The sequence below is a fragment of the Pelophylax lessonae genome, assembly GCF_965119305.1.
Source record: "Pelophylax lessonae genome assembly, chromosome: 11".
Lineage (NCBI taxonomy): Eukaryota > Metazoa > Chordata > Amphibia > Anura > Ranidae > Pelophylax > Pelophylax lessonae.
In genome coordinates, this window is record NC_138778.1 from 235,594,357 (window position 1) to 235,604,958 (window position 10,602).

At 44.3% G+C, this 10,602-nt stretch overlaps 1 protein-coding gene across 1 annotated transcript in view; it reads right to left on the reverse strand.

The window, feature by feature from the left end:
• ATAD5 (ATPase family AAA domain containing 5) overlaps window positions 1-2,432 on the reverse strand; it is a gene marked incomplete at its 3' end in the record, with an annotated part of 58,216 nt that extends 55,784 nt beyond the window's left edge. Inside the window, 1 exon segment of the mRNA XM_082272900.1 lies at window positions 2,303-2,432. Within this exon segment, the coding sequence (XP_082129026.1) occupies window positions 2,303-2,335 (33 nt within the window). The 5' untranslated portion in view covers window positions 2,336-2,432.
• Between the last annotated feature and the right edge of the window lie 8,170 nt (window positions 2,433-10,602).

Below are 10,602 nucleotides of genomic sequence, written 5' to 3' on the forward strand. Positions count from 1 at the left end.
CAGCCCCTCCCTCTCAAATAAAGTTAACCCCTTCACTACCAGTGTATTTTTACAGTAACAGTGCATATATATAGCACTGATTACTGTAGAAATGTCACTGGTAACCCCAAAAGTGTCAAAAATGTCAGTCAAGGGTCCGATCTGTCCGCCGCAATGTCGCAGTACCGCAAAAAAAAACGCAGATCGCCGCCATTACGCGTTAAAAAAAAAAACAACAACAATGACAAAAATCTTTCCCTTTGTTAGTAAACGCAATAACTTTTGCGCAAACCAATCAAAATACGCTTTTTGCGATTTTTTTTACCAAACATAGGTAGCATAAAACAAATTGGCCGAAAATATTAAAAAATTTTGATTTTTACATTTTTTTTGGGGGGAATTTCATATAAAAAAAAGGGAAAAATATTGCTATTTTTGCAAAATTTACGCTCTTTTTTTGTTTATAGCGCGTGATCAAAAAATCGCACAGGTGATCAAATACCACCAAAAGAAAGCTCTGTTTGTGGGAAAAAAAGGACGCCAAATTCGTTTAGGTACAGCGTCGCACGACCGCGCAATTGTCCGTTAAAGTCACGCAGTGCCGAATCGCAAAATACCCTCTGGTCGTTTAGCAGCCAAATCCTCCGGGGCTTAAGTGGTTAATTAGCATGTGAATGATAACCTCTAGATGGGATTAGCCATGAGTCAGCTGTACCTCGTTATCTAACCATTGTGTGATGTTTTGGGTAAATATTCGGGTCATTGTTCATGTAGTGACTGACATACTTCTAAAGTGTATAAAAGTCTGTTTCTTGTTCAATAAAGGAGTTAGATATTATCAGACACATACAAGCTAAGTACAGGCTAGTTCTTGTATGGGGGGGCGGCTGTAATATCTGATATCTATGTTCAGACTGGAGGAAGCCGTATACTGACGGAAGCCCACAAACAGTGTGGGTCACGGTTCTGTATATATATATATATAATGTGTGTGTGTACTGTGTATTGTTATTTATTACAGATACCTCTACACCACTTCACATCACTCCCTGTCCCCACCTCACACACATATACACACACATATATATATATATATATATATATATATATATATATATATATATATATATATATATATATATATATATACACACACACAGTATCTGACCAAAGTAAGTACACCCCTCCCATTCTATCTTTTCATGTGACAACACTGAAGAAATGAGACTTTGCTACAATGTAAAGTAGTGAGTGTACAGCTTGTATAACAGTGTAAATTTACTGTCCTCTCAAAATAACTCAACACACAGCCATTAATGTCTAAACCGCTGGCAACAAAAGTCAGTACACCCCTAAGTGACAACACACAGCCATTAATGTCTAAACCTCTGGTAACCTCTTGTATATATACACTCTATATGTGTGTCTGTGTATATACAGAGGATATATATATGATAAATACACGCCCTGTATATAGAGAAGAGATAAGGGAGATGATTGTCTCCAGTGTATATATATGAGGTGAGGACATTAGAGTGTAAGCTCCTGGGGACAGGCAGTGATGGCGGTATAGAAGGATCATATAATACACCGTGTATATATATATATATATAGGCAGTATGTGATGACATGAGGAGGAGGAGGGGTCAGGATGGGGGATGGGAGGGGTCACTGTCAGGGTGGGGGATGAGGGTGACAGGTGTGAGGGATGCAGGGACAGGAGGGGGGGCTGCCCTGGGCACAATAGTTTATTGTAGGGATGGGGGGGCGCCCTGAATCTAACCCTAAGGGAATGGGGGCGGTGACCCCAGTATGAGGGGGATGGGGTAACCCCAGTAGCAGGGGGTTGGGATGGGGTGACCCCAGTATGAGGGGGGGGGGATGGGGTGACCCCAGTATGAGGGGGGGGGATGGGGTCACCCCAGTATGAGGGGGGGGGGATGGGGTCACCCCAGTATGAGGGGGGGGGGTGACCCCAGTAGCAGGGGGTTGGGATGGGGTCACCCCAGTAGCAGGGGGTGGGGTGACCCCAGTAGCAGGGGGGGGGAATGGGAAATGTCCTGTGCAGTGTATGGTGGTGTCCCCATAACAACCAATACAGAGCAGTGTGAGGAGGGTGACACAGACCGGAAGTGGGGGGTCAGTTGATAAGAGGGGGATGGGGTAGTAATGAGGAGAGCGCCCCCCTCAGGTCACTGATATAAGTACAGCTCCTCCCCCCCCCCTGTATACAGTATATACGGAGTAGTCATGCCCCTCCCCCCTGTATATACGGAGTAGTCATGCCCCTCCCCCCCCGTACAGTCGGGGTCCCCCCTCATACCGGCCCCCCGAAGTCCTCGCTCCTGGCAGACATGACGGTACCGGCGGACATCTCTCCTCCTCACACTCCGCTCATCCCGCCTCTTCTCCCCGGACAAATCTCCCGCCTCACCCGCTATCACGTGACACACCGTCCCCGCCTTCCCATTGGTCGCTTCCCAAGCCCGCTCCTTCCTGATTGGCTGCCGCCTGTCTGAGGAAAAATGGCGCCAAGAGCGCGCAGTCCTGTCATCAGAATCCGGGTCACCCCGACTCTACAGAGAGAGGGAGGGGCCATTGTTATCACCGCCCATAGAAGACTGCCTAAACCCCACCCCCGGGATGAGGGTTACCACGGGAACCGAGAGGGACAGCGAACTCCATACACACTGTCACCTGGGGGCGGAGTCCCACTCATAGGGGCGGTATTATGATAATTGTAGATGGAGTCTCACTAATATAGGCGGTATTATGAATATTGTGGGTGAAGTCTCACTGATAGGGGCGGTATTATGAATATTGTGGGTGGGGTGTCGCTAAGGGGTGGTATTATGATTGTTGTGGGAGAAGTCTCACTGATAGGGGTGGTATTGTGGGTGGGTCCTCACTAATATGGGCGGTATTATGACTATTGTGGGTGGAGTCTCACTGATAGGGGGAATATTATGATTATTGTGGGTGGAGTCTCACTCATTGAGGTGTAATATAATTATTGTGGGTGGAGTCTCACTGAGAGGGGCGGTATTATGACTATTGTGGGTGGGGCCTCATTAATATGGGCATTATTTTGATTATTGTGGGTGGAGTCTCACTGATAAGGGCAGTATTATGATTATTGTGGGTGGAGTCTCACTCATTAAGGTGGTATTATAATTATTGTGGGTGGAGTCTCACTGATAGGGGCAGTATTGTGATTATTGTGGGTGGAGTCTCACTCATTAAGGTGGTATTATAATTATTGTGGGTGGAGTCTCACTGATAGGGGCAGTATTATGATTATAATGGGTGGAGTCTCACTGATAAGGGCAGTATTGTGATTATTGTGGGTGGAGTCTCACTCATTAAGGTGGTATTATAATTATTGTGGGTGGAGTCTCACTGATAGGATCAGTAATATGATTATTGTAGGTGGAGTCTCACTGATAGGGGTGGTATTATGATTATTGTGGGTGGGGTCTCCCTCCTATGGGTGGTAGTATTATTGTGGGTGGAGTCTCACTGATAGGGGTGGTATTATGATTGTTGTGGGTGGAGTCTCACTGAGAGCGGCAGTATTATGATTATAATGGGTGGAGTCTCACTGATATGATCAGTAATATGATTAATGTGGGTGGAGTCTCACTGATAGGGGTGGTATTATGATTATAATGGGTGGAGTCTCACTGATATAATCAGTAATATGATTGTTGTGGGTGGAGTCTCACTGAGAGCGGCAGTATTATGATTATTGTGGGTGGAGTCTCACTGATAGGGGTGGTATTATGATTATTGTGGGTGGGGTCTCGCTCCTATGGGTGGTAGTATTATTGTGGGTGGAGTCTCACTCATAGGAGCGGTATTATGATTACTGTGGGCGGAGTCACACTACAGACATGACCGCACACTGGACAATCTCCTGCCATCAGATGAGGGGTGATGTTGTGGGTGTGTCCTCTGTCCCGATGCTCCGCCCCCTCAGACATGTGATTGGTAGTCAGGACATGAGACGTGTCATTGAGGCCTCATTCACACTGAAGTCTTCTATAGCTGGAAGCCCCAAAACACTTTTCCTGCTACTTTATGCAGCTCGATTCGCACGGTTTTTATTGTTTTTGCACATTTTGTCGCACTTTCCTGAGCATTTTTTTGCTCAAACGCAATAATAATAATAATAATAATAAATCATCCATAAAAATAAATAAATAATAATAAATAAATTAACCCTAATACAAAAAAGTAATAATAATAAGTAAATAAATAAGGAATAAAAAAGAAAGAAATAACGGCTAACCCTAACAAAAAATAAATAATTAGTAAATAAATAATAAATCAACCCCCAACCCAGGCATGTCCAACCTGCAGCCCACTGCCCCCTGACTATTTATTTATTTGTTGGGGAGGAAGGAAGCCGAGTCGGGGGGCACGGCCACAATGGCTTCCAACTAAAGCCCCGTACACACGTACCGATCGTCGGCCGAACGATCGGCCGTCTTTTGTCCTGGTCTGTCCTGTCTGTTGAAAAGTGCAAAAGACTGCACACGAATTTTGTCGGCCAACAACAGCCGACTTCAGAAGTGATGTCATGTGATGGTTAACTTTCCGTGTGTTTTTTCTTTTCTGAGCATGCCCAGTCTTGCAAATCTGCTGATTGTCGGCCGAATTCTGTACTGACTGGCGAACAATCGGCCGCTCTGGTGTCGGCATACAAAAATTTTAATGCTTGCACGACAGATTCTTTTCGGCCGAAAGTGCGCTGTCGGCTGTCGGAAGCATCATACTAACAAGCCTACAATCGGCAGATCGGTCGTCGGCCGAATCTTTTCGGGCGACAATCTGCACGTGTGTACGGGGCATAACTGTAGGCAGAGGCTGCCTAGGAGGGGAGGGGGGCGAGCGCCGCCAGATTACAAACAGAGCAGGGATCTCCTGCTTACCCAGTGGCCGCTGTCATACGAAGCCCCGCCTCCTGGACTGGCTCCTATGATAGACAGCACATTGGTTACGTCTATCATAGAAGGCAGGACTTCGTATGACAGCGGTCGCCGGGTAAGTGGGAGATCCCTACTCTGTGTAATCCAGCAGCTCTATTTATTGCCGTCTGCATTGGATGGGCATGCACTGGTGAGGCTGCATTGGATGGGCACCAGTGGTGGGATTCAAAAATTTTAGTAACCAGTTCCGACTTTCCCAGCAGAATGACCAGCATGCCCCCTTTCAATGCACAGTGACCAGCGTGCCCCCTTTCAATGCACAGTAGCAGTTGCTCGTGTCTGCAGACACTCCACCCCCGCTGAGCCCCATGTGTAATATGCTGCACCCTCTTTCAGACTCCCCATCACCCCCCCCCCCCCACACATACAAGTGAAAAGTTAAAATAGAACTAAAGACAAATCATTTTTCCCCATTTAGAATAGAGTAAGGGAGGGATAGAACCTCTGTCAGGTTTTCTTTGCCATCTGTGTCCCCATTGGGGAGATTTCCCATCACTTCCTGTCCCATAGACAAAGACAAAAGTTAGAGAAATCCCCCCAAGTGACATAATCCCAGGGTGTCACCAGAACTAGTGTCCCCATTGGAAGATTTCCCCTCTAATTCTGCTTCTGGTGACAACCCAAATATTGGAATTTTCTTTCACTTTTGGTGATAATGGTAAACATGAAACACAAAGAGGGAGAATATCCCTAAAGGGGGCGCACACAGCGATAAAAACCTAACAGGTGTTCTAATCCCTCTCCACTCCATCCAAAACTAAAACTAAAAATGTTTTCCTTTATTTATATTTTAACATATGGGCAAAAAAAAAAAAAAACAAAAAACAAAGACTTGGCAGTGAAAGGGTTAAAGTGTGTGTGGAGGGGGGTTACTTGGTTTGGCAGTGAAAGGATTAATAAATGAAAGGGGGGAACAATGGATTTACAGTTAAAAAGTTTAAAACAATGAAATATATAGTTTGGTAGTGAAAGGGTTAAAAGCTGAAAGGAAAAAAATGGTTTAGCAGGTAAAGGGTTAAAAAATGGAGAAATAATAGTTTAGTAAGAATGATGAAATAAATGGGAAGATTTGATGTCGGGGGAGGGGTTTATAAGGCTCCATTCACCGTCTTATCATAGGAATACAGATCTTTATTTCAGCCATGGCACTGTAATGGTTAAATGTCAGTGAAAATAACTGTCACTTCCAGAAAAACCGGTTATTACCGGAGCCGTATCCCTATTAGATCCGTATACTGAGCCTACAGCCTGAATTCACACAGCTCACAAACAAGGACGAGGCCCCTTTAAGAAAAATCGTCAGTTATTTTTTTTTGCTGAGTCATCGTGAGACTTTAAAAAAAAGGTCACATGACCAGTGGGAGGAGTCAGAGTAGGCTGAGCCTATATAAGGAGCGGCAACGGCGGGAGATCGGTGAGACAAGAGTTGACGCTGACCAGTGAAGACCTGTCTTTATCTCTGCTGAGATAATTCTTGCGATTTCATTGGATTTGATTTCATTTGAATTGAATTTCATTGGATTTCATCGTTGGACGTTTAAAGCGCGTTTCATTATTCTTAATAATGAACCAATTTAAATGTAAAAAGATTTTTTCTCTGAAAAACACCAAAGAGAAACCCCCCATAGGAAGATCAGCTATGGAAGGAGGTATCAGTGACCATCCTGCAGATACCCCAACCAAGAAGCCCCCCAAAATGAAGAGGGGGAGGGCTTTTGTGCGCGGCTGCGTCAGAGCCGTTCTTAGATGTATTGGTTCCGGCCGTAAAGCCAATGGACCGCCCCGAAATACCGACACCGGGATTGGTAAGTGTTGTGGATATTAATAGATACAAAATAACTGACAGCCTTTCATTGGATCCTCCCACCCCATTGATGACAGGTCACCCCTCCCCCCATATGTACACATGTATAGGGATTGCCATGGATATTGATGACAGGTCACCCCCCCCCCCCCCCCCCACACAGCCTCCTAAAAGAAAAAAAAGGAAATGTAGAATTTTTTTTTTACCTGCTAGAAAATGTAAATTTATTATTCTTAGCTAAGAGGTGAAATAATCCTTTATGGTCGGCTCAGATGAAGTGTCAGCTCTCCATTTATATTCAATGTACACAAAATCAGACACAATGGAAGAGTTTTATTTTTAAATAATTGTGCTGAGGTTTATACAGTATATCACAAAAGTAAGTACACCCCTCCCATGTGACAACACTGAAGAAATGACACTTTGCTACAATGTAAAGTAGTGAGTGTACAGCTTGTATAACAGTGTAAATTTACTGTCCCCTCAAAATAACTCAACACACAGCCATTAATGTCTAAACCGCTGGCAACAAAAGTCAGTACACCCCTAAGTGACAATGTCCAAATTGGGCCCAATTAGCCATTTTCCCTCCCCGGTGTCATGTGACTCGTTAGTGTTACAAGGTCTCAGGTGTGAATGGGGAGCAGGTGTGTTAAATTTGGTGTTATCGCTCTCACTCTCTCATACTGGTCACTGGAAGTTCAACATGGCACCTCATGGCAAAGAACTCTCTGAGGATCTGAAAAAAGAATTGTTGCTCTACATAAAGATGGCCTAGGCCAGGGGTAATGAATTAAAATTCAAGGAGGTCCGGCCTCTAAAATTTCCTTTGTGCCGAGGTCAGAATCACAAGTCTGTGCTATGACTCAGAGAGATGGGCAAAACAAAACGCTTCCATCAGCGTAGCTCTTAACATAAAATAAGGGGCACACTGATGGGCACATTTTATGTTAGGGGGCACTCTGATAGGCAAAACAAAAGTGTTCATCAGCGTTGCACTTAACATAAAATATGCCCATCAGCGTGACCCTTACCATATAATAAGGGGCACATTTTATGTTAGGGGGCACGCTGCTGATGGGCAAAATAAAACGTGTCAATCAGCGTTGCTCTTAACATAAAATGTTCCCATCAGTGTGACCCTTGGCATTAATTATGCCCATCAGCGTGACCCTTAGCATAAATTTGCCCATCAGTGTGACCCTTAACATAAAATAGGGGGCACGCTGATGGGCACATTTTATGTTAGGGGGCACTCTGATGGGGAAAACAAAAGTGTTCATCAGTGTTGCTCTTAACATAAAATATGCCCATTAGAGTGCCTCTTAACATAAAATGTGCCCATCAGTGTGACCCTTACCATATAATAAGGGGCACTCCCCCCCACTCACTCACCCTGCCTGGATATCTGCAGCAGCAGGCGGCGGCTTCGGCATCTTCCCCCTGTCTTCTGCGTCTCCTCCCTCCTCCTCCATGCCCAATTGCATGGCTTCCCTTTTTGGCCAATCAGGAAATGGCTTTTTTTAGCCTATTAAAGACTCTGGCTCTAATCACATGGCTAAAAAAAAGCCCCATTAAAGTCCATGTGTTCGACACCCCGCATGTAGATTAGGGGGCCAGATGCATGGATAGGGGGGGTGGTGCCAGCCGCCACTGCTTATATTCTATATTCTATTACAAGGGACGTCTACATTCCTTGTAATAGGAATAAAAGTGACAAAAATGAAAGAGACCGTGTAAAATAAATAATAAAAAAAAAAAAAAACACCTTTAGTGCCCGGATCCCTCAGTGCTCGCACGCAGAAGAGAACGCATATGCAAGTCGTGCCCACATATGTAAACGGTATTCGAACCCCACATGTGAGAAATCGCTGCGAACAATAGATTGAGAACAATAAAAAAAGTGACCTGGAACACGCCATGCGCTACTTTGCCATGTTTGTCACACATAGGGTGGCCCAATTAAATGAATAGACTGCTCTGTGCTTGTTGGGTAAAAAAAAAAAAAAAACTTGAAAAAATGGGCGTTTCCCATCCAGGTGTATGTCAGAGGTGTGACTGGGCGGGGCTTTCCTCACTTCACAAACTATGGAATGCTTTGAAGGCAAGAATGAGAAATTAGCACACTGGAAAAATGAAAATATGTAAATAAATGTCCAACAGTGAAAGGGTTAAAATGACCATCTGAACGATCTCCCCTCCCCCTCTCTGAAAGTAGCAGTTGCTCATGTCTGCAGACATTCCACCCCCCCCCCCCCTGTGCCCCATGTGTAATATGCTGCACCCTCTTTCAGACTCCCCATCACCCCCCCCCCCCACATACAAGTGAAAAGTTAAGATAGAACTAAAGACAAGTCATTTTTTCCCATTTAGAATAGAGTAAGGGAGGGATAGAACCTCTGCCAGGTTTTCTTTGCCATCTGTGTCCCCATTGGGGAGATTTCCCTTCACTTCCTGTCCCATAGCCAAAAACATAAGGTAGAGAAATCCCCCAAAGTGACATAATCCCAGCGTGTCACCAGAACTAGTGTCCCCATTGGAAGATTTCCCCTCTAATTCTGCTTCTGGTGACAACCCAAATATTGGAATTTTCTTTCACTTTTGGTGATAATGGTAAACATGAAACACAAAGAGGGTGAATATCCCTAAAGGGGGCGCACACAGCGATAAAAACCTAACAGGTGTTCTAATCTCTCTCCACTCCAAAACTAAAACTAAAAATGTTTTCCTTTATTTATATTTTAACATATGGGCAAAAAAAAAAAAAAAAAGACTTGGCAGTGAAAGGGTTAAAGTGTGTGTGGAGGGGGGTTACTTGGTTTGGCAGTGAAAGGGTTAATAAATGAAAGGGGGGAACGTTGGATTTACAGTTAAAAAGTTAAAACAATGAAATCTATAGTTTGGTAGTGAAAGGGTTAAAAGCTGAAAGGAAAAAAATGGTTTGGCAGGTAAAGGGTTAAAAATGGAAAAAATAATAGTTTAGTAAGAATGATGAAATAAATGGGAAGATTTGATCTCTGGGGAGGATTTATAAAACTCCATTCACCGTCTTATCATAGGAATACAGATCTTTATTTCAGCCATGGGACTGTAAGGGTTAAATGTCAGTGAAAATAACTGTCACTTCCAGAAAAAACGGTTATTACCGGAGCCGTATCCCTATTAGATCCGTATACTGAGCCTACAGCCTGAATTCACACAGCTCACAAACAAGGACGAGGCTCCTTTAAGAAAAAATGTCAGTTATTTTTTTTGCTGAGTCATCGCCAGATTTAAAAAAACAAAGGTCACATGACCAGTGGGAGGAGTCAGAGTAGGCTGAGCCTATATAAGGAGCTGCAGCGGCGGGAAATCGGTGAGACAAGTGTTGACGCTGACCAGTGAAGACCTGTCTTTATCTCTGCTGAGATAATTCTTGCGATTTCATTGGATTTGATTCGATTTGAATTGAATTTCATTGCGATTTCATCGTTGGACGTTTAAAGCGCGTTTCATTATTCTTAATAATGAACCAATTTAAATGTAAACAGCTTTTTTCTCTGAAAAACACCAAAGAGAAATCCCCCATAGGAAGATCAGCTATGGAAGGAGGTATCAGTGACCATCCTGCAGATACCCCAACCAAGAAGCCCCCCAAAATGAAGAGGGGGAGGGCTTTTGTGCGCGGCTGCGTCAGAGCCGTTCTTAGATGTATTGGTTCCGGCCGTAAAGCCAATGGACCGCCCCGAAATACCGACACCGGGATTGGTAAGTGTTGTGGATATTAATAGATACAAAATAACTGACAGCCTTTCATTGGATCCTTCCACCCCATTGATGACAGGTCAC